The 24,963-nt window shown below is 41.3% G+C and overlaps 1 protein-coding gene across 1 annotated transcript in view; it reads left to right on the plus strand.

Moving 5' to 3' along the window:
- Window positions 1–24,963, plus strand: part of ITGBL1 (integrin subunit beta like 1) — a 1,428,718-nt gene that overhangs the window by 738,164 nt on the left and 665,591 nt on the right. Inside the window, exons 3-4 of the mRNA XM_078657627.1 lie at window positions 11,919–12,065; window positions 14,336–14,458. Coding sequence (XP_078513753.1) covers window positions 11,919–12,065; window positions 14,336–14,458 — 270 coding nt within the window. The remainder of the gene's footprint in view (window positions 1–11,918; window positions 12,066–14,335; window positions 14,459–24,963) is intronic.

Below are 24,963 nucleotides of genomic sequence, written 5' to 3' on the forward strand. Positions count from 1 at the left end.
TGGGTGGAAAACAAAAGTCAGGGTTAAAAAACCAAGGGCTGGTTCGACTCGGGCTGTACTAAGGCCGATTCCAATCTTAAATATGCACTAAACACTACTGATAACGATCAGAAACTAATTAGGGAATTGAGAAGGAATTATAAGAAGGTACTTAAGGAAAGGAAGGACGCAATGCAAAAAGGAACCATGGAACTCCCTGCATGAGGCTTCCATGAACCGTGATACTGCTGCCTTTTGGAAAGCAGTTAACGCCCCTTTTTTTAATGATAATACTAAAGCAAGAATGGAGATTGCCATATCGGAAGAGGAATGGGTAGCACATTTCGCACAGTTGTATAGTGATCGAACTCAAATAGGCCCTGTATCAGAGGAGATGGCACTAGTAACTGAGCCGTTACCTCCCCCCCAAAAAAAATAGATATGGGCTTCACACTAAATGAAGTTAGTAGAGCCATTAAAATCAACATGGGGGGAAAGGCACCAGGCCCGGACGTGGCATTATGAGGACCGTTGCTCACGCAATTATTTAATGCTTGTTGCTCGAAGGGACTGTTAACATCATGGTATGATTCCATCCTCGTCCCTATATTTAAAAAGGGAGATAGGGCAAGTCCCAAATGCTATCGTTTGATATCCGTACTAGATTCTACTATCAAGATAATCAGACGTGTAATCTTAGATAGATTACAGTCATGGGCTGAGGAACGATCCGTAATTAGTGACCTTCAATACGGATTCCGGAAGGGCCTTGGTACTATAGACCAGGTTCTTAATTTGCACATCATAATAGACAAATACACTAAAGCTAAGGGAGGGACGCTGTTTTTAACTTTTATTTATTTGACATCGGCGTTCGATTGTGTTACAAATTCTAAGCTCTGGATGATTATGGACAGGCTTGGAGTGGATGAACATATAGTTTCCTTCCTTAGGCAACTATATTCTGGGGCTAGAGCTAAGGTCAGATTTGGTAACAACGGAGAGTGCACTAGGATGTTTCCCATTGCAAGAGGGATAAGGCAAGGCTGTGTCCTTGCCCCTTTCCTTTTTACCCTTTACATCAATGACCGCCTTTTTAAAAGCTGTTTTTAGATTTCGGAAAACTATTGTAGTATGAAATCCAACTTGTGATCTCACACTGCAGTTTTTAACTGATGTATATTGGTTTTTATTGTGTTTTGTAATTGTGTTTTATTAATTGTACTTTTATGGTTATTTTCTTCTTATAATAACCTAATAAAGTTTCTAATGAATGAATGAATGAAAGGGAGAGAGCCTGTGTTCAAATTGTGCCTGTGGTGGTTCAAGAGGAAGCTAGTGAAAGGTGAAAAGAGTTTGGATTTCAGGGCTGATAGTCTGAGAATGAAAAGGAAGTAGGAGAACATCAAGGAAGCATATGATACTAAGAGGAAGGTTGGAATACATTTGTTTGAGGTTGGGGACTGGGTAAGGCTGAGTAAGCCTGGCTTTGTGGCCAAAGGTACACCCACATTTGGTAAAGTCATGAGAGTAATCAACGTTTAAAGAGAAACGTGTGGAATGTGGGGAAGTTGGCAAAGTGTAAGAATAATGTGTTGGAGAATAGCAACCAGGATGTGAGGAGTTTTATAGTGAAGGTTGAAGAATCTCTTGGAGTGACAGTTAATAGTCAGCACGGTCTGTTGCAAGCGATGTGAATGTAGTCAGTGAACCAAGTGGTTGTAGTCAGTGAACCAAGTGGTACGCAGGAAGTTGAAGACCAGGAGAGGAGAAATGATGAAGACAATTACTCCATAGCCTTTGGAGTTAAGAAAGCTAATGAACAGAATGACTCCCTATTCCCTGGGGATATGGAAGCTAACTGTAACAGTCATCCACTTTTAAATATAAAGACTTTGTGTAAGTATTATGTCACAGTTTTTTTATTTTCTTTGTTAATTTAAGTGGGAAGATGTATTAGATTTTGGTAAGAGTGTTGGTAGTTATATATTGTGTGGTATGTTTTGAATTGTGTTCAGGGGAAGCCCACATTAAGAGTTCTGGAACTTGGAGCTCTGATGGAGCAATGTTATGTACTTAGCTGTCACTTTGGATATCATTTCTTTTCCACAATAAGCCTAAAAATTACTAGAAGCAAATCTATAAAGGAGCAAGACCCTTAACTATGGACCTATTCAGGCCCAAACCTATGAGCATTTCTTTTAAATGGTCTCCTTCTCCAAGAAGAGTCTGAATACCTCTAACTTCTAGCATCTCTTTGCTGTAAATACACACGTTGTCTGAACACCCATTCCTTCACTAAAGGACTGGACCTGCCAACTGAAAGCCCAAACTCTCCTTGTACCATGATTTAGAGGATGTGTCTGGATGGGTAATAATGCTGCAATCACTCTCACATCTAAATGGAAAACCAGTACTCTTAAATACCTGCAATACAACATATCAGCATGTACCACATGACTGTCTACATATATCAGATCCACTAGGTTCAGAGGAAAATATATGAACTAACTAATTTATCTTTTGTAAAGGAGGATTCTTTGTTTCACGTGTTTGTTTAACCTAGGATGGTATATATTTCATCCTAGTAAGCACATCTTATGCTTCCTGAAGTTATCATGCAGGAGTTGTCAGTCACAAAATAGGATAGATAAGCAGTCTACGTTTTGGAGAATTTGCCATAGTGAATTTTATTTTTGACAGGTACTAATTTACCTTTGGCTCAAAGACCTCTATTCCCAAAGCAGCTCAGCGCGTATTTAGACTTACACTTATGTAAAGCAAAAGTCTATAAATATTTACCTCATGCAGAAACTCAGAAAATTCTAAATCATAATGATTAAAAATAAATGTTTTTTCCTCTTAACATTCATGGAACATACCTGTTGTCTCTAACCCTGCATGTCTAAGAAAGAACTAAGTGAAAGGCCTTCTGCAGCTAGGCTCCTAGGATCCAGCACAACATCCCTGTATCCATCATGACTGCCCCATCTTTGCTCCAATTTAGGAAAGAGCTGAATACAAACCGGTTTGAAGAACACTACTTCATGATGCAATAAAAATTCCACTTTTGCACTTTTAAAGATCCTACCACTCAAATCACATGTTAACTGCTTCTTTGCCTTTGACCCTGTACAGTGCTTCTCTGCATTTCAGCTAGGTGTCCACTATATGAATATCACGTCTGTACACATTATCCTTATACTAAAACGTTTTGTTTTATCTTTCTTCACATGAAAAAGCTCCTCTGTATGAAATGGGTGTTGCTTTATGTTTAATTTTAGAGGCTCAGAGGCGCATGGCAAAAGGACTGCAAATGTTGGTAAATACTCACAAATGTTTGACTCTGTGGGTGCGTGCCTCATTTCCATAAACTTCTCTCTTAGTTCTCCACTTGGAGCACTGTTGAGGGTAATTTATGATATAGAAGATATCTGCAAAAATCTGCATGCACATGTCCACACGCACAGGTATGAAGAGGATCCCGACCTTTCGAATTGGAACAAGATGAGTTTTTCCATGTATACATCTACCTTACATGTGGAGATGTGACCCACAGAGTCAAGCACCTCAAATATCTGGATAATAGAAACCTGGCAGGAGGAGCTGAGCAATTGCGGAAGATACAACACAGTAGGGGATTTGGTCAAAAATCTTCAAGACATCAACTGCATAAATGTTTTGCCTGCATATTTTCCTGTTTGTGCAGAACATAGAAGACACCTGGAACAACAATAGGCAAGCACAAGCAATGCCAATAACATATGAATGAAAGGTCTTCTTGTATTTCTGATGGGTTTAGGCACTCAGTAGGTGATCATACATGTACTTTGACGCTCATTCATCTATTCATCCATTTACTGACTAATTTTTTATTTCACCTTCTAACACTGTCTCAATAAAATACACACAAATTCAGCAAGATATGGACAATGAATTAAAAGCATACAAGAGGAAAAAAGAAAATCTGCTGCTGTCTAGGCATATGTTTGCAATAATTTAACTAAACAAAGCAGCTAGTGTCTATCTTACAGATGTATTGTAAATAGTCTATCATTGTTATAAAATTCCAGCATGGCTGCCACATTTAGACCCAATGAGTTGACCATCTTGTAATGGTAAAGCAAATGATACACTATGGACAACAGAATTCATTCGTTGTCTCTTGGCTTAGAGGAAGTAATAATGTGGGATGTGGCACACTGCTGATTAAATGAACTACCAGCAAGTGACCCGTCAGCACTGCTGGAAAGCTGTAGTATTGTCTTAAGAAATAGCAACAAAAAAAGAGGAGAAGCAAAGAAATTAAAGCAGTGCTATCAAAAGACAAAAAATGAATGGCTGGTCAACCAGCCCTGATACTGAAGCACACTCCTTTCAGGTGGATATTCATATGTTATTATAAAATGGCGGAATTCACAGTGCAAGATAGCCAATGACCGATGTGGACTGAACTGTTGCCCCATGCAATACACTATCTTTGATGGAAGCAGAGTGTAAATGACACTCATACATACCAATGTAAGACAAAGATAATGCAAAGGCCCTCTATGCACCTACATGGATACATATTTATATATGGATGGATGCATTATTTAATGACTTTCTTTGTTACTAAGTCGTGGCAGACAGCTAAGAGATTCTAGTATTCTTATAGTGCAAATCTTTTCCCCTAGGGGTTGTCAGAGGCAGTAGCCCAAACCAAAATCCTTCCCTACAAAGGTACTTTGCGACACTTCATTTAACAAAATACCTATTTGCAGGCTTTAATACAGATAAATAGCCGTCTACTCTTGACTTTACTATGTGTTTCACAATCAATGTGTCAGGCCTATTAGGTTTATCATAATGTTTCATAATAAACAGATCAGAGCTATGGCATCAGAAATATTTTTACCTAGTGAACCAATCAGGCCACCTTCTGTTATCATTGGCTTGTCTCCATTGTCAACTCAGACCCATGATGGATAGAAGTCTTGCCACAATGTAACCATCAGGTATACCATAATAAAAGTTCATATATGTACAACATGCAATTGTCAAAACAATATAAAATCGATTCCAATGGCGCCTTTTAAGGCTTGCCATAGTGCATGGCATCGATCTCCATGGTTTGTTGAGGTGGTTCACCAACACCTAAACCCTTGCCTACTAAGTTAATCTGTGTGATTCCATGTAACAAAATACATACCTCTGGGCTTAAGCATGGTGTAATAAGAATTTGCCTTAAAAGCCTATTGCCTGTAACAACTTCTCTTATCAATAAGAAAGGCCTACTTGCTTTGTCATATCTTTTCATTATGAACATATCACACCTAAGGACTCGTATATAACTTGTCCCAGTGAACTAACAAGGCCTCTAGCCTTTACCAATGGCTTTACACGTTATACAAAATATGGAGCAACTAAAGTGAGCATAAACAGGCAACAATAATGCATGCAGTTGTAAAATTAAAAATATGTCCAAATGAAAGTTGGCAAAACCTGTTAGAGTCTAACAAGAATCAGCACAGTGAGATTCTGCCTCCTGAGTGTGTCAGAGTGTGTGACCAACACCAAAACGATTGCCTACTGTGGTAATCTGTGAAATTACATAAAACAAAATATCTTCCTTTGCACTGCAACACAATTTGACAACAATCTACTTTAAATTGCCTAATGGATTTACTGTGTGCTTCTCACAATAAATAAACCCGTAGGCAAGAAAAAATATTGTTGCTGTCACATGAAGGGCATCCTGGTATGTCTTCCGTAAAGCGACTTATTAGATCATGTTTTTGGTGGCCTGGATTGGACAGAATGGCAGACAGAGTAGTGAGGGAGTGTCAATAGTGAAAGGATGCTTAAAGTAGCATCTACCCTTTGAAACTTGTTTCTTGGCCAGAGTACTCTTGGCAAAAAAGTGGCATTTCACATTTCTGGGCCATTTTATTCGCTACTCTAACTTGATTGTCCCATTGCTACTTCATACAAGCTACACCGCTGTACATACAGTGTTTTTTAAGAGCCTCCTCCCTTTTCTCCGCCATGGTGGGGAGGGTTCTTGCCATGGTGTTATGCTGAGGTGGCAGAGGAAAATTTGCAAACACTACCTTTTAGCACGTGTGAGCGTCTGTAAAGGGACTAACAGCCGTTAAGGGGAGGGGGGAGGAGTGGGGAATATAATGCTGCCAGGCACAAACACGGCCCATAAAACTCGCATGTTAAGGAAGTATGCGGCAGAGATGCACATCTCCCAACTGCACGTGCGTGCATACTCCTGTGGTTTAATCAGTTGTCCTTATATGCTATTTGCTAGTAACTCTTGTTGTTACCATGTAATCACTGTGTAACTTATGTAAAATTTCTAACTAGCAACTCACTGTTCCTTATGTAAAGTGCTCTGATACCTCCGGGTCTAGCTAGCGCTATATAAAACTCAAATAAATAAGTACTGCAGGACTCATGGTATGCTTTGGTTCAATGGACTATCATTTGAAGTGGCCTAAGGTCAAATTTGTGGTGCAGACTACCTCTAATGTTGTTATCTTTGCAAGGGAAGTGTGTCCTTAGGTATTGAATATAGATTATGGGGTGCAGCTTAAATCTAATAGTTTACTTCAGTACTGAAATATCCAATCTGTAACTACAGCTTTATAAGAACTTCAAGGGAATGGTCAAGTGGAAAGGTTCAACTGTGTATTAAAGGAGAATGGTGTGTAGGCTTGGAATTTTGAATGTCAGCGGAAGGATGTACTGAGGGAGATGTTGTGGAAGTATCAAATCACACCTCATACTACTACAGAGGTTAGTCCTTTTATGTTTTTGAAGGGAAGCTATCAAGTTTCCAAACTGTGTCCATGATGTTTCAAGAAGGAGTATGGAAGTAGTGGAGAGGAGGAAAAGAAAAGTGTTGCTGTGAGCGTCAGTGAGAATCAGAACACATTGAAGCAAGGGTAACATTTAAAGTGGAAGGTGATAAAACCTACATTGAAGATTGGAGATTGGGTCAGGATTCTTAAACCAGATCTGGTAAAGAAGGGTGCATCGAAATAAATTTTGGATGACCATGAAAGTGGTAAAAGTTTTCACTACCCCTGTCTTTATGTAAGATGGTATGGTTTGGAATGCGAGAAGAGTGGCAAAGTGCGAGGGCGATTTCAATGAGTGTATTGGTGAGCACAAGGAAGGCTTTTTGGTGAAGTTCCACAAAATGCAAGCCCACCAAGGCCCACCAAGTCATTGCATTTCTGCTCCCTTTCAGAGTGATCTTTCCTCTACTTCAGAAAGATTTTCTGATTCCACTAATGCTAGTAAAAGTTGAAGCTATAGCAGACAGGTTAAAGAAATTTGTGGGGAGAGACGTCTTCCCACAAGGTGCAAAGATTTTGTGTGTAGAGATGTATACTTTTTGTTACATAATGCTTCTTTTGTTTTTGTGTGATGGCCTGTCAAACCAGTCCACCATCCACGTATTATTTTTCTGTAGATTTTACTTGTGGGAAAGAAAGAATTGGATTCTGCCCCTTTTAAGGAAAATTGGTTTAAGGCAATGTCGTCCCGCTTTTTTAGTTCTGCAATTATTGGAAGATGAATTTACTATTACATCTGTTTTATCGTTTTTAAAGAATGTTTTTAAATGTAGGAAATCAATTTTATCGTAAACCATGATATAATATATTGAAACTATCTCCTTTAAGAGTGATAGATATCATGTATGTCATGATTCTTCTATGTGTTTTTTTATTGTGCTTTTCTGATTATCAGGTGATATAATCGAATAAAGCGTGTTTGGATTTTAACAGGTATTGTTTTGTCTTCCTGTTGTATATAGGATTTATTATGTACCTTTTTCGTTATTGGAGAAAGATGTGATTAACCCCCAGATGCATCAAGCATCCATTTTGCGATTCCTTATTAGCGAAAAATAAGGAATCGCTAATAAGGAATAGCAAAATGCTATTCAAGAAGAAATCGCTTAAAAAATAGCGATTTCTTAAAATTCCTTAATTGCGAGTCGCAAATAAGGAATACCTCCCCATTCATTCCTATGGGCCTAGAGGCCCTTAGGAATGAATCGGAAGACATTCTCAATTTGCGAATCGCAATTAGCGAATCGCAAATTGAGAATGCGATTTCAAGGGTGCAGGGGTGTCCAAAGGACACCCTGTTGCACCCCTGAAATTGATCTGTGCACATATGTTGCGCACACACATGAAACTTTGAAAAATGCACTTTAGTGCATTTTTCAAAGTTTTTGCAAATTACCATGAAGTTCAACTTCATGGTAATTTGCGAGCCCTATTAGCGAAATCGCTATTTTTTAAACTTTAATGCATTGCATTTAAGGAATCTCAATTTGAGATTCCTTAAATGCAAGTAATCGCGAATTTGCGATTTCTTATTTTGCGATTTTTGCATTTGGGATGATGCATTCCAAATGCAAAAATACCAGTCGCGAAGGGGCAGATTCTGAGAATCTGCCCCTTTGCGAGCGGATTTTACCTTCATGAATCTATGCCATAGTCTTTACACAGTGGATATAGACTCTTATGGTGTTGTTTGATTGTATTCTGTGCCTGCACCGGTATTTTGAACTGGACTGTAGAACATAGAGAGTTCAGTTGGTGTTGGGAACTTGGCAGATGCTAATGTGCTGGTACTGTGCGGACGAATAAACCTTTTACTTAAAACTATCCCTGTGGAATCTAGATTTAACACCTTGCTAGATGAAAAGTCTAAAATGAAATATTCATTTTTCTTAGTATAAAAAGTGTGTAAAATAAAGTTAGATCATAAAAGCCTGAATGACAAAGCCGTTTCTGTGAGTAGCCATGGTTTACCCTATACTTAAGTGCTTCATATTTAAACCTTTCCTAGACTTGGATATGCTTATTCACACAAAAAACCCTTTAAGCCAGATCAACGAGTAGGCATGTCAGAGATATGGCCTAATGGCCACATCCGCTAGCTCTAGAATTGGGGAACCTGGTTTGAATGCAAGCCTCGGCTCACCATTCTGTGGTTTTGAGCACATCACTTAACCTCCCCTTGCCTAAAACAATGTGTTATGTACTATGGTATTCATGTGAAGTGCCTAAATGCCCTTGAGCCTAGAAAGTGCTATATACAACTTAAAACAATAAAAACTAATTCTTTTGTCACAATCTTGGAAATTCGTGAGCAACTTACACCCAGATCTGTAGTAAGCTACTCACAGAAAATACTTTGTGATTCAGGCATGGAAATTACGGAGTGATTCAGGCATGGAAATTACGGAGTAATTTCCATCAAAGAAAGGAGTAAAATCAGCCACTCAGGAAAACTTTCATCATTAATAAGGAACACTTAAGGTCATTAATAAAGCATGTATTAGTACAGTCTATTTCCCTAATAAGAGAGTGCTCTGCTCACAGACACATGAATTAGAGGTGTAATGGCTGTACCATGGCCGTGTTATATCCACACACCTCATCCCTTGGCCTATCCACTCCTTTGACAGCCAATTGGGGAGACAGGCAGACATGTAAATAGTGGGTGGTATAAACTGGGAAGAGGACGCCTCAGAGGGGAGTGCCACTGTCAGAAAAGAGGTTGGAAGGTGCAGGAAACATGAACTGGAAAGGTGAGAAAAACAGATGAGTAAGCGATATGGAGAGGAAGAAAAAGAGTGGGACCGAGAAGGTTGATGTGAGAGGTAGAGGGAAGAGGGGGACATTGAGGAGGGAAATAAAATGGAGAATGATAATGTAGAAAGGAGAGGCAATTGAGGAAAATGTTATAAAAATAGAGGACGAGATGAGAGCAGTGGAGAGTCAGGGAGAAGAATAGAACAGAAAGGACAGGAACAAAGGTAAGCACGTGATTAGTATCAGACTAAACTTACCCACTAGCCTCCAGAACATGTTTGAATACAAAGATAACGTGAGGAACAGGTTCCGGTGTGTAATGTCAAAATCTGCCATTGGTATACTTTGGAAAACACTGGTACAAGTGGGAGCAGAAGGCGATGCTATTGGTCCTATTCATGCAGTACATGCTAACTGGGACATGCAGATAAAACTAGCATAAGTGTATCACCACCCTCACAGGCGCTACTAAACGACAGACAAGAAAGCAGCCTGAGCAAGGGGCAGTTGTGAGACATTTGTAGGCATTCCATCCATCACCTTTGCTTTTCAGTGTGCTGTCCTAAGTGCAACAGGGTTTATGCCCAGACGTGGGGGACATGCCAGCTGTACCACAAGACTAAAGCTGTACCTCGCTAAGGAGGCCAAACAAGGCCATAACCGGTCTGAGGTTACTGTTGTTACAATCATTGGCAACCTGGCCTGGTAGCTTGCGTTGGAGTTTTCCTGTTGGTGCAGGACCAAGTCTGATTTGTATAAGTCTAGACCCTTTCAGAATGGGTACAGTGGAGCAAAAAAACATGTACTGTAATGTGGTATTATAAATTGTTATAGTTGTGAATTTTGCACCCACCATCATTGTATTGAAACTCAAGCTGCAGTTCACTCATGAAGCACACGATGCTGACATCAGTCTGATTTTGTTTATGATCCTGGCCAAAGAGACCTGGCCTGACAGTTCCAGATGGACAGTTCCTTCAATATTATTACCAAATCAGTATCATTCTTGCACCTTTCTGGAGTGGCACAGTCCACAGAAAATGGTGGGTTGGTATGTGGCCCTTGTATTTGTCAGTGACTGCAACAAGCATTCCTCCTACCACCTTCAAATGTAATTGTGGTGCCCAAATGCGACGGGTATGCCCAACATTGAGCCCTTGCTCTCTGTGTCATGGGACTCAAACTGCACCTCACTGCTGGCTCCAAACAAGGCTGAAACCAGTCTGGGGTTGCTTGTGTTCTTGATCAAGGGTGGAGTGGCCTGACAGTTAATGGTGGGTTGTTTCCTACTAAAACAGCCTGATTTGTATAGGGCGGTCCCTATCTTCAGTGAAATACTAAACAAAAACAACAATGAACCAGAATGTGGCCCGAGCAATTGCCAGTAGTTGAGAGAGACTTTTGCATTCATTTTCCCATTAGGTTTCATTGACCTACTCATACAGCACACACTATAATTGGCAAAGAGCTACCAAATCAGTTGCACTGTCACACCATTGTATATCAGACTCCCATTGTCATAAATATTGTCAGTCATAAATATTTTGTTGTGAATATCGATTACAAAAATATCGTCCCATTGACTGTAGATTTTCTTTTTATTAAGTCCTATGGGGTGATATTTTTTATAAATTATATTCAGGATAGTATATCTTGACAGCAGTATTCTAGTACCAGACCATGTCATGCACCACATAGGTATTATTTATTTATTTAACTATACCTATTCCATCATCTGTCGACTCCCCCACTCCCCCTCCCGCCCCAACGCACCACCACTTTTACCTGGGCCGCTGGAAATAAACTAAATTAGCATAAAATTAACTCCCCGTCACATGCACATCGCATTAAAAAGACACAGACGTTTTGTGATGATATACCATCAATCAGCACTGACTGAGAAATGGACAATCAAACCACGTCACCCAATCCCCCATCACAAGAAAAGCAGAAAGTCCTTCGGTACACTGACTCATACCCATAAAATACCATAACCATCCTCTACGAATCAAACGTATTCACTTCCTCACTAACTCAGGCAAGCCATTGCAAGACTAATCCCAAAGCAAACTCTCTTCTAACCACAAACATTAATCCACCAGCATTCCCTATTAAACTATGGTTCCCCTAGTTTGATTGATGGCCTTCCAAGATCATGAAAGGGTGCTCGGAAGAAGAAACTTTATTGACCTCTTATTAACTACAGTGTTCACAGAATTGGGTATCCTTCATTATCATTCACAACTGGTAGTACTACTATCTTTTTTTCTAAAATGAATGCAAGTTTCTGATACATTTTCCACAATAACCTCTGATTTATTTCCTTTGCAGGTCATGGAAAGTGTGACTGTGGCATATGCAAGTGTGCCAAAGGCTGGTACGGGGAAGCCTGTCAGTATCCAACTACGTGTGACCTGACCCGGAAGAAGAGCAATGAAATGTGCCGTAATTCGCAAGGTGTCATATGCTCAAATGCAGGTAGCAATTAATATCTTCTGGAGCAGGTTCTCATTAACTTCTCTCTTTTTTTTTTTTTTTTACATATTGGGATTGTCATTCACTATCTTTCACGACGTGTCAATCCAGATCTCTCTCTTAAATATGCAAATTTTCAAAAATAACTTTCCACACTCCCCTTACAAAAACATCTGCACCGTCTGTTTTCTTTGGAGGCTGAAAAGATTTCCAGCTGTGCTGTTTTAATACCAAAGATACACTTTAAAAATGATCATAAAATGCATCACGTCCATTACTCGGCCGTCGCCAGAGCCGTGGAAGCCCTTTCTGTGATGATTAACAGATCCAGAGGTCAATGGTCTTCTTTTTAAAATAGCCATAAATACTTCTTTAATTACGCACTTTCCAGATCTTCCTGGTGTGCAGCCAATTTACATTAATGGAGACTCCCAGCTGTGCCAGAAGCCTTTTTTTCGATCGTCACAACAATGCAGCCGTAAAGCCTTAGCAGAGAAGCTTCCATCTTGGAGCAACATGTTTTCACTTTAAAGGGGCCTAGCAATATTGATTATTTTAAATATGCAATTGTTGGGCAACATCGGGACATCAGCCAAAATGTGGCAGGCGTCTCACTTGCCATCCTCTCGGTTCTCCTGGCTCATTTATAATGAAGTTGGTTTTCCTGATGTCCAAGCTGTTCATGGAAACCCTTGCACATACTTACTTTTTCCCACATCTGTCACGCCCACTATGGCTGTACTAAACTGAAGAAGGAACATCATGTGGGGGACACTGATCATATCATTTCCAAGGGCTCTGGTGGTCATCCATTCGGAAAAATAGTAAAATATTATAAGCTCATAACACCAACATGGCATACCACACCTACTGCCACGCCCCCCCCCCCCCATTCCATGCAGTGCATTGATCCAGGAGCTGTTTTGGGAACAATAATTGTTTGCAACTTTAAATTCAGCCACTGGCCTGCACACTACAGGATATCATAATTGAGGAAAAGGTTAATTTGGGCAGGATATTGACTTATGAACTTCAACAATTTGTCAAGTATCTCGGTGGTAGAGGAAAATATTGATTGCACTGTTAATATATTTATTTTAGAGAAGAAATCATCCTACCTCCTCTAGGAAGGATTTGGGGTCTGTGAGTTGTTATCGAAGCTAGCTTAGTTGAAGATGAGAAGAAGAAGAAAATGACACTAGCTAAATACTTTTAACACATTTTCCCAAAAAAGGGTTTCTCTTTGATTGCAATCCACTTTTTTTTAAATTCCAAATTCCACGCAGTTCCTTTATATAGATTCTCCTTGGCTCAGATTAAATTTTATTTCATGATCATTTTGTCAAATATGTCCAGTGTCACCTCTTTTGTTTATCAAATTACTTCAATGAAACAGTATGGTGTTTCACATTGTATAGAGCTATTCTTGTGGTAACACAAGTTAAGTCTTCCTGTGGCATACCAATTGGCTGTGTGGATTGAATAAACAATACAATGAAATAGAGCAGAACAAATAGAAGAAATACATTTATAATATATGGGAGCCTGCAATCCAATAAAAGCCAGACTCCAATTTCCTTATTTAAGGAGATTTGTGACGTCCACAGTCACCTGTAATAAAGAAATGAGGTTGCCGCTCAACTGCAATAACTTATTACAGTTCAGTTCTGATGTCACAACAACTTTTGCCAGAGCCAGCAGCCCAGGGAAAGGGCACGCAACAGAGCATAATTAAACCTGCACTTTAAAAAACGAAAGAGAAATATAGCTTTTTTTCTTCTGCTCTGTTTTTCTAAAAAGAACAATCAGTAGAAGGGATAGATTTATGGCAGCATATATTTTCCATGCTTAACATACAATCTCTCTTCAAATTTCTACACTTTCTGAGCTACAGTTTTTCTTTAAATATGATTAACTCATTCTAATATATTTTGGTATGTTTGATTTTGTACTAGAAAATCTAATTTTGTTCTTCATGTTTACAAATATCCTATCTCTCTGTATTAAAGAACACCACACCAAGCCGGTTATGGTGTGCTTATGTATTATAAGGAATACAGTACCTCTACTGTACATTATAGGGGTATTGAAAATCACCTAGGTGTTCCAAGACCTTATAAAGGGACACCTCTGTGACTTGCAATATCCCTTTAATATTTACCTGCGGATACTGTGTTTAATAAATGTAAGAAAAATGCTAGTGTCTTGTGGTAATCTGTTAAAAAATACTATATGATGATTTGTTTTGCATATTATCTTTCTGTTGTATACAGGCACTTGTCACTGTGGGAGGTGTAAATGTGAGAATTCTGAAGAGAATGGATTAATCTATGGAAAATATTGTGAGTGTGACGATGGCGAATGCATTGATGATGAAACCGGTGAGATGTGCGGAGGTAAGGATTCATCTTACTCATATAATTGGACTAAAAACTGGAAAATAATGCCTCCATAGAGGAAACCATTTACCATTACATCAATGTAAACATATCTTTTGGGCACCATTGACATCAAAGTTTTCAGCATTCATGGAAAGACTCCAAATGTAAAAATGTTTTGTTGTGGGAAATTTGTTTACAAGTACTTACACATACCAGACCTGTTTTATGCCACATGGAACCCAGAAGCTGCATCTTTACATATCACCGCTTTGGCATATTAACCTGTGGGCCCTAATTTTCAGAAAGGCAAAGGCGCACACAGTGGTAGGAAAATGGCAGTTGCATTGTCCAACTAGCCTGCACAGATGCAGTTATAGTTAGGACCATGTTACCATAGGAAAAGCGTTTTTTGACTTCCCTATATCTTTGGTGCTGTCTGACAATCTTCACTAAAATTTTGAACAAAAGCCTGCCAGTGATATCTGTTCACATGGAAATTTTCAGGACGGATTGCCAAGTAGGGCCCATGAAAAATGAGGTGTACAAAAAAGTGTGTTTCCCATGTTAATTCCCATAGGAGCTTTGACGACTACATCCCGAATTACACCAAATTTGGAGGAACTCTAGCTTTTGGTCCGCGGATTGTGCTTTTTGTTATTTAGTGTAAATCCATTCAGTAGTTGTTGAGAAATGTAAGGAATTCCAAATTAGGAAATCTGGTATCGCGATGACTTCGCGAATAATAACAAGCTCGTGCAGGGGAATGTAGACCTCTGATTGGCTGCCAACACTTCAACCAGGAAGTCTTGGTAGACAACTTGGAACTCAGCTTCAGGCGAGTCCCAAATAAGTGAAAAAAAGGGGACTAGGTAGGTATACCCTGACCCCCAAGCATTGGTCTTGGGATCCCAGAGGGAACCTGGCAAGGACAAAAAGCTTTTTTTTTTTGTACAAACAAATTGCTGCAAATTTCTACAATTTGTAGCAAAAAACAAGCTACAGCTCCCTCACTTGTTTTCAAAAGGGCCCCAGGTGAGCCAGGTCCCAGGGCATTTCATACAAAAAGGGGGAGGGGCACACAAGGCACCCTGTTTGAGGCTCTGTGAGCCTCAAGGACCACCACCTCCTTGGTTATTATTATTTTTTTTTTAATAATGGAGGGGGACTGCACAGACCCCCCTCCAAGACTTTTAAACACAAAGCCCAGGGGACCAGCACCTCCCTGTGGCTTTGTTTTTAATGAAGGAGAGGGGCCGCATAGACCCCCCTCCTGGGCTTCTAGAAGCCCTGACCACCATCTCCCTGGGGAAATTAAAGCATTTGGAGGGGGCCACATGGACCACCTGCCCCGGGGATCACCACCTCCCTGGGGCTTTCTTAATCATCAGAAATAGGCAGAATTAAGTCGGCAAAGAGTGGAAAGAGGCAAAGTAAAGGTCAGCAACGAGCAGAAACAGGCAAAGTAAAGGTCAGCAATGAGCAGAAAGGGCAAAATAAAGATGAGAAATGAGCAGAAGGAGCCAGAATAAAAGTCAGCAGCGAGCAGAAAGAGGCAAAATAAATGTCAGCAATGAGCCGAAAGAGCCAAAATAATGCTCAGCAGCAAACTGAAAGAGGCAAAATAAAGGTAGAAAGCGAGCAGAAAGAGGCAGAATGATGCAAAAAAAAGGTTAAAATGATCAGAAAACGCAAAATAAAAGTGAGAAACGACCAGAAAGAGGCAAAATAAAGGTCAGCAATGGGCAGAAAGAGACAGAATAAAGGTCAGAAACAAGCAGAAGAGGCAAAATAGGGGTCAGAAACCAGCAGCAAGATTTAAAACATAGGTGAGAAACATGCTGAAAGGGGCAAAATAAAGGTCAGTAATGAGCAGAAAGAGGCAAAACAAAGGGCAGAAAAATGAGCCAGAAAGGCATAACAGAGGCAGAAAATAAATGAGAACAAAAGGCAAAACAGAGGTCAGAAAAACAAGTAGAAAAGGCAAAACAGAGCAGAAAAGAGCAAAACAGGGAGCACTCAGACACACATGCCCACTTACAGACTCACTCAGACACTCTTATACTGACTCACAGACCTTCTCAGAGACTCCCACACCCATTCACAGAATTACTGAGACACTCATACACTCGATCACGCACTCACTGTCAAAGGTTAGTGGTCACATTTAGGAAATACAATTAAAAAACCTAAGGAATTCACTTAAAACCAAAGGTTACAGGTATATTATAATCAAGTAAGAGCATAAAAACCCTTAGAAATTCACTGAAAAAAACAAAGGTTACAGGGACATTATGGTTCAGAAATAGAATTTAAAAAAAACCTTAACATTTCACTGAAAAAGCCAAGGTTATAGGGACATCATAGTTAGGCTCAGATTTCACTCATACAAAACCAATGAATGTCATCAGTTATAATTAACTGAGCTAACAAGAACTTACACCCTGCAATGCACTGCTTATGACCTCACATATTACACCACTCAGGACATGGTCAGTGACATGACTGATGACATTATGGATGACATCACAAATATATATTATGTCAGTGGCTGTGTGACTCTATGTATCCTTGTGTGTATGGGTGTATAAGTTGGTGTGTGAGTAGTTCTGTGGGTGAGTGAGTTGTTGAGTATCGGTGTGAAAGTAGGTGTGTCAATATGTGCACAGGTCTATTCCTAGGTGTGTTATTGTATGCATTAATGAGTGCCTAGGTGTGTTAGTGTATGCATCAGTATGTGCATGGGTGTGGTAGCATAAGCATCAGTTTGTGCATGAGTGTGGTATTGGGTATATTACTATTTGGCTGGGTGTGTCAGTGTCTGCATTGCTGTATACCTAAGTGTGTCAGTGTCTGCACTGGTAAGTCCCCGGGTGTGTCAGTGTGCGCATCAATGTGTGCCTGAGTGTGTTATTCAATGCATTAGTATTTGGCTGACTGTAGCAATGTCTGCATTTCTGTATGGATATGTGTGTCAGTGTCATTAAGTCTGTGGGTGTATCAGTGTGTGCCTTAGTGTGTGCCTCAGTGTGTTATTGGATGCATTGTTGTTTGGATAGCTATGTCAGTGTCTGCTTTTCTCTATGGCTGGGTGTGTCAGTGTCTGCATTGGTAAGTGTCTGACTGTATCAGTGTGTGTGTCAGTGTGTGCCTGAGCGTGTTATTCAGTGCATTAGTATTTGTCTGGCTGTGTCATTGCTGCATTTCTCTATGCCTGGGAGTGTCAGTGTCTGCATTGGGGAGCCCCTGGGTGTATCAGTGTGTGCCTTAGTGTGTGCCTCAGTATGTTCTTGGATACACTGGTGTTTGGATGGCTGTGTCACTGTTTACATTCCTTTTTGCCTGGGTAGCATTTGCATTGGTAAGTCTCTGGGTATATCAGTGTATACTCCGGTGTACTATTAGATGGATTGGTGTTTGGACGGCTGTGCCAGTGTGTACATTCCTCTATGCCTGGGTGTGTTAGGGTCTGCATTGGTAAGTCTCGGGGTGTATCAGTGTGTGCGTCAGTGTGTGTCTCGGTGTGGTATTGGATGCTTAGTATTTGGTTGGCTTTGTCAGTCTCTGCATTGTTGTATGGCTGGCTGTGTCAGTGTCTGTATTGATAGGACTCTGAGTTATCAGTTTCTATGTCAGGTTGTGCCTCACTGTGTTATTGTATGCATTCGTATATGTCTGAGTGGTCAGTGTCTGCATTGCTGTATGACTGGGTGTGTCAGTCTCTGCACTGGTAGTCTCTGAGTGTCTGCATTGGTAAGTATCTGAGTGTATCAGTGTGTTATTGGATGCATTCGTGTTTTCCTGGGCGTGTGAGCATCTTCATTGCTGTATGCCTGGATGTATCTGTCTCGGCATTACCTAAGTCTCTGACTCTCTCAGAGTGTATGTTAGTGTGTGCCTGAGTGTGTTATTGGATTCATTAATCTTTGTTTGGCTGTGTGAATGTCTGCATTGCTTTATGCCTGGGTGTGTGTTTCTGCATTAGTAAGTTCATGGGTTTGTCACTGTGTACTTCAGTGTGTTATTTCATGCATTAGTGTTTGGCCTGATTTGTCAGTGGCTGTATTGGGGAGTAGGTGGGTGTGCCAGGGGCTGTATCAATGTGTGTCTAGGTGTGTCAGTGGCTGTATCAGTGTAAGACTGCTCACTCTATTTTTAGTTACTGTTCGCCTCTAAGCTCACTTCCATTTTCCCTTCTAGTATAGTCTCTAGAAGGTACACATTTTCTTTCGGGTTACACACTCACAAGGTTTTATCTATATATACTTTTATATACTACAACCTAATTAGCATACTTATAAAAGCTCTTTGCTGTTCTCCCAGTTTTATTTCTATTTTGGGTAACATCTGTTTTCATTCCAAATGTCCAGTCAGAACTCCTGCAAACCACCTCCTCTCTCAGTAGAAAAGCATATAAAATGACTACCCCTCACCATATGCTCTTACTTATGCTGCTCTAGTTAACAAATCACAAGATTCCTTTCATCTTTCTTTTTTGTTATACCACTTCTAATTGGTTAGTATTTCTTGAACCCTTTCCATGCCTCCTGTGAAAGAGCCCAATTTGGTTGTTTTTTTCCGTGACTAAATGAAGCCCCCGAGATGCTCAGCGTGGCCCCGTGTAACTTCGCAGCGAGGTACTTGGATTTCACGGGGAATGCGCTGACCCCAAGGACAGCTCCACGGATCTCGCGAGAAGGTAATTTTTTTTGCCCATTATATTGCCCATCAAACATGCTTTCCCCACATTTATAACACAGCTATAGGGTCATGGTACCTCCACCCTGCCCTTTCATCTTTTTTACTTGATTATTTTCAGCCCAGGCGAGTATTTCCTAACAAATAAAATGGCACCCGCAACTTTTCGCTCAGGCTGAGGCCAGCCAATCAGGGCCCTGCTTTGGCGCACGGCTGGTCCGCATCCCTAGATATACACCTTTGGATTTTGTTTAATATGTCTAAAACTACTGAACAGATTAACGCCAAATAACAAAAAGCACACTTTCTGGACCAAGAGCTAGCTTTCTGCCAAGTTTTAATTCCGTTCAGTCTTTTGGGCTGCAGTCATGTTCAAAATCTCAATGGGAATTATCATGGGGAAAACACATTTTGGGACCCTCTTTTTCTTGGCCCCCACTTGACAGATCACCCAGAGACTTTACAGACTGAAGTGAGCATCACATTTATTTCCAAAATTTTGTGAAGATTCATCAACCAGTGTCAAAGATACAGGCAAGTCATAAAAAATACACTATTCCTGTGGAAACATGGCCCTACCTATAACTATCCAACTGGCGACCGCCAGTAGGTTATATATATAGGGTATGTAGAGTATACCCCCACCCCCTCAACCCTCACAGTGTTGAGCGCTTTTTTGGCTATTTGGGGTAGCTTGTGCTGGGGCCTCCATAGCTTTTTGTCCACATAAGGTATTCATGCCAAGTTAGTGTCATTTTTCCTACATCGTGGTGATTCTAAAGGTGTCCAGGGTTTAGGGATTCCCCTGGAGGAGACTGAGAAAATAGTCAAAATATAGCTACATTTTGAGTTTTGGGAAAAAATAGGAAAACAGTGCTCTGGGTAAAAGTATCTGTTTCTTTTTCATAAATATGGCATCAATGAGTAGTTGCTGTGGTAAAGTCACCATATTGCCAGATTTCAGAAACATGCAGAACTGAATAAAAAAAAAGAGGTAGCTAATTTTTTCTATTTATCGTGCTTTCAACCTACTTCCAGTTTGTGGCAGAAACCAGTGTAAAACCCATGGATGTTCCAGGAAAGCTATATATTTCTGAAAAGTGGACACAGTTCCAAATTCATTAAGTGGTCATATGTGTAGATTCCTCAAGGGTTTTCCAAAGAAACCAAGTGTTGAACTAAATAAATATTGAAAACTAGTAGGAAAAAACTGCAATTTTTGTCAATATTTTCACCTGCAACATTTTGTCACGATGGCCGATTTACAAAAGCAGTATACCATTACATTTGCTTGACCCTTCTGGTTGTGGAGATATATAGAGTCTGTAGGTTTTCCAAGAATCTGAGGTACTAAGAGCCAATAACTGAGCTGCACTGTACATTGGTTTTTCATTGTGTACTTAGTATAACTCAAATCATATGGTGAAGTATGTAGAGTGGAACATAGGTATCAAGGTAACCTATGCCTTTCTGAAATAGGCTCAAAATATGGAATTTAAAAGAAGTAGTTATTTGTACATCTCTAAACTTGTGGGTACCCGTACGAGCAAATAGTTAAGAGGGCATTTTTCAAAATGTCTTCTTTCTTAATCACTGGCTTACATTTGGAAGGCACAAATGCAGCGAGATCCATTAAATAATAACTACTATTCTATGTTCTCATATGTCTTCTGATAAAAATGGTACCTCACTTGTTCAGGTAGGCCTAGTGCCTGCGACAGGAAATGGCACAAAATAAAACATGGATATATAAAGATTTTCTAATCAAAGCTGACCGTATTTTCTGCAAAGTAAGTAGCGTGGATTTTGTCTCATTGCTTAGCCGACACCTATGTAAACCTTGCAAACCTGTACATATTCAAAACATTGACACCTAGGAAAGGCCAGAATGGTGTGACTTATGTGGCTCTCACCACTTTGCTTTACTGAGAATCCCTTGCTAACCTCACACTTTGAGTAAAAAGCAAATTTTCCTCACGTTTCTGAGATGGAAAGTTCTAGAATCTGTTGGGATACACAAACCTCCTTCCACCCATAGTTCCCCTAAGTCGTCCGATGTAAATGGTACCTCACTTGTGTGGGTATGTCTAGTGCCTGCGACAGGAACCAGCCCAAAACTCAACATGGATACATCACTCTTTTCCATTCAAAACTGATGCTTTTTTTGCAAAATGGGCAGTTGTGGGTTTTGGGCCCTAGCTCAGCTGGCACCTAGGGAAACCTAGCAAACCTGTACTTTTTTTAAAAGTAGGGACCTAGGGGAATTCAGGTGTGTGGTGATCTGCATGGCTGTCATAAGGTTAGTTTACCCACAATCCCATGCTAACTAAAAACACATTTTCCTTATGTTTCTGTGATGAATAGTTTTAGAATATGTGGGGAGCAACAAACATCCTTCCAGCCAGCATTTCCCTAAGTCGTTCAACAAAAATGGTACCACACTTATGTGGGTAGGCCTAGTGCTTGCAACAGGAAACCGCAGAAAATGCAACCTGAATACATCACATCTTTACAGGCAAACCTGAACCCAATGTTTGCAAAGTGGGTAGCTGTGGATTTTGGATCCTAGCTCAGCTGATACCTCGGGATACCTAAAGAACCTGCACATTTTTTAAAAACTAGACATCTAGGGAAATCAAGGATTTGGATCTCATGAGGTATTTTTGCCCATAATGCCGTGAAACCTCAAATTTTGCCAGAAATCACGTATTTTCCTTTATATTTTTGTGATGGAAACTTCTGGTTTTTGCAGGCATTCTCAAAATTCCTACCACCCAGCATTACCCCACCTTTGCTGATAAAAACGGTGCCCCACTTCTGCGGTACCCTTGTGTGGGGACTCCTATTGACCTCGGTTTTATCCATTCCTGTCACTGGCACTAGTCCCAACCACACAAGTGTTGCAGCGATTTTATCGGCACAAGTGGTGCAATGATGGGTGTTAGAAATCACAGAAATGTAGGAAAAATGTATAATTTTAGGCAAAGTTTGAGGTTTGCAGGGCATTGTGGGTAAGGAAACCTCATGGGATTCACACAATGCACACCACCTTGGAATCCCCAGATTGCCTACTTTTAAAAAAATGTCTGTGATTGGTAGGTTTCCATGAGTGTCGGCTGAACACGGCCCCAAATCCTGTAGCTACTGCTGATCTCTCCATATAGCACTTCAGGGCCTTTTGTATCTTGGCCCACCCACTCAAGTGAGGTACCATTTCTATCTGGAGACTTTTGGGAATGCTGTGTAGTAGGATATTTGTGAATCCCCACAGATTGCAGGAGTTTTCCTCACAGAAATATGTGAGGAAAATGTGTGTTTTCAGTCAATGTTTGAGGTTTGCAGGGCATTGTGGATCAGAATATGTTATGGGATGCATGCGAAGCACACCGCCCTGGACTCCCCCAGATGTCTAGTTTTCAGAGCTGTCTGGGTCTGGTAGGTTTTTCCAGGTAGCAGCTTACCTAAGCCCACAAAGTGCAGCAATTCACCATTACAAGTAGGATGGTACTGGGATTTAGCCAAACTCTCCTGGCCCATATGTAAAAACAACACATAAGAGAATCAGGTGTCCCCTTGCTTGTCATTGAGATTGGATGCTTTATCTTGCAGGGGGCAGAACGACTGTTGTGGGTTTAGGGGTGAGTGTGGGGCCTGCTGTTAGGCTGGAAAAGACCCACCGCATTATTTTATAAAAAATATATATTGCTGCGATACAGTGGGCTTTCCGCCCCTGGTGTCAGATTGGGGTAATTACCCGGTAACCCCCATCCAACGCCATCCTGCGCATTTCTAACAACCAGGGAGACCCCAAATACATTGCGGTGCCCAACTAGACTCCGCTGCTCTCCTTAGCACACTTTGGTGCATAACTGTGGCCGAGGAGAGGAATAATTGCCTGCTTTGAGTGCCCAGCATGGCAGCACCCTGAAGATAGCGGCTGTCAAATGCTGATCCCTGCACCAGGCCATGACCCACGGGTTAAAACCAGCAGGTGAGTGTCACTGATGTTCTGCCTGCTTGACAGCACTGAGTGGGACTAATGTTTAAATTTGCGCTGCGGTGGGAGGCCAGTGCCCACTGGGACAACTTTGTGACTGAAGCTCAGCACTGAGAAATCGTCTGTCTAATGGAGCAGCAGGCCTAGAGGAGCGACCTGGGCGCACATGACTTGCTGCATGGGATGGCTGCCTGGTGTGCTCCTCATGTCCTCGGATGACCAGCGAGGAGAAGAGGGCTCATGTGCATTAGTGACTGCTGTCCCCATCTTGCCCCTTGGTGTGGTGGCTAGTGGTTGGTGCCCTTTCCCTCCGTGAACACTATTCTAGGCCCAGGCCAGAGATGGCAACATGAGCTTCTGCGCCTTTGGCTTGTGACTCTGGGGTAGAACACCGTTTCAAACAACAACATCGCAAGGCCCACAGTGGAGTATGCCCTCACCAATTGTTCCCCGGTTCCTGGTTGGGTGCTCTAACTAGTGGTACTTTGCGCTGTCAATTGCCCTACGCTCATGAGCAAAGTTGCCAAGACACGTGACCTGGATGCCGGTGTGGCCCTGGATGCGGCGACTATCCTGTGGACTTGTGGAAACACCAGCATCTTCCTAAATGGAGCCCTTGTTGGAAACCACTCCCCAGGACATTTTACAAGCTGTCACTGCCTCCTGTCTGTCCTTGGAAATGAAGGTCGACACACTTGAAGCGCAGTTAAGGAATCTGAAAGATGACCATCGCAACCTGGCTGAGAGAGTCCCAACAACAGAAAGGTCAGTGGTGAATATCCACCTCGACACGATGATGATGCGAGAACATCTTATGATCATGGAAGATAAAGTTCAGACTCTAGAAGTATGAGCTTAAGAGAGTGAAAACAGATCAAGGAGATAAGATATCTGTATCATTGGTCTCCCAGAACCTATTGAGGGGAACAATATTCTGTCCTACTTGGAACACTGGCTTTGAGAAGAGGTAGCCCCTGAGGGTCTATCCTCATTTTACGATTTGGAGAGGGCGTATAGAGCTCCAGGCTGACCTACCCTACTGGGCGCTCTGCCGTGACCAGTGACGGTAAGGCTCCTATATTATAGGGATAGAGACCACATCCTTGCTAAAGTCAGAGCCAATAGGAATATTAAAGTGGACAACAACAAAGTTGTGACCTTTCCGGACTTTACCAATGAGGTCTTCACATTCCGAGATGCCAAGCGACGACAGCCCCAGATGGGCCTGAAGTATGCTATGCTTGTCCTGGCCCAACTACACGTGGTGACCTCAGAGGAAGTGCAGTTCTTTCGATCCCCATAGGAAGTGTGGGACTGGATTGTGATGCACCCACAGGCTGACACCAAGCGTAAATGATTGAGGCACCGAGACAGAACCCCATGGGGTGTTGCCTCGTCAGATGCAGAGGCCCAGTGGGACCAGCAGAGAGCAGCGAGGGTGGTGGCAGCGATGAGTGGCAGTGCACAAAGCCAAGTTTCCTCAATGGGCTTCCTCACACTATAGCAGATGTGCAGTTCAGCAGCCCCTTCCGCTGTAGACATGCTGCTTTACTATCAACTGCGATCCTCTTGTAGAAGCAAATTTGACACGTTCCCGAACCCCTCCCCTACATTACCAGCACTTGAAAATGTTCTAGCGATTGAACACGGCCATAAGCTAATTACCTGCATATACAATATCACACAGCGAGAATCCCCAATCATCACACTGGGGGCCAGAGCGGCATGGGCGAAAGACATGGGGGCGGACATCACAGACGATCAGTGGAAGCTCATATGTGGCCAGTTGCAAATGCTGTCCTCTAATTACCGTCTTAGATTAATTCAC

This window comes from Lissotriton helveticus, chromosome 8 (genome assembly GCF_964261635.1).
Source record: "Lissotriton helveticus chromosome 8, aLisHel1.1, whole genome shotgun sequence".
In the NCBI taxonomy this organism is placed as follows: domain Eukaryota; kingdom Metazoa; phylum Chordata; class Amphibia; order Caudata; family Salamandridae; genus Lissotriton; species Lissotriton helveticus.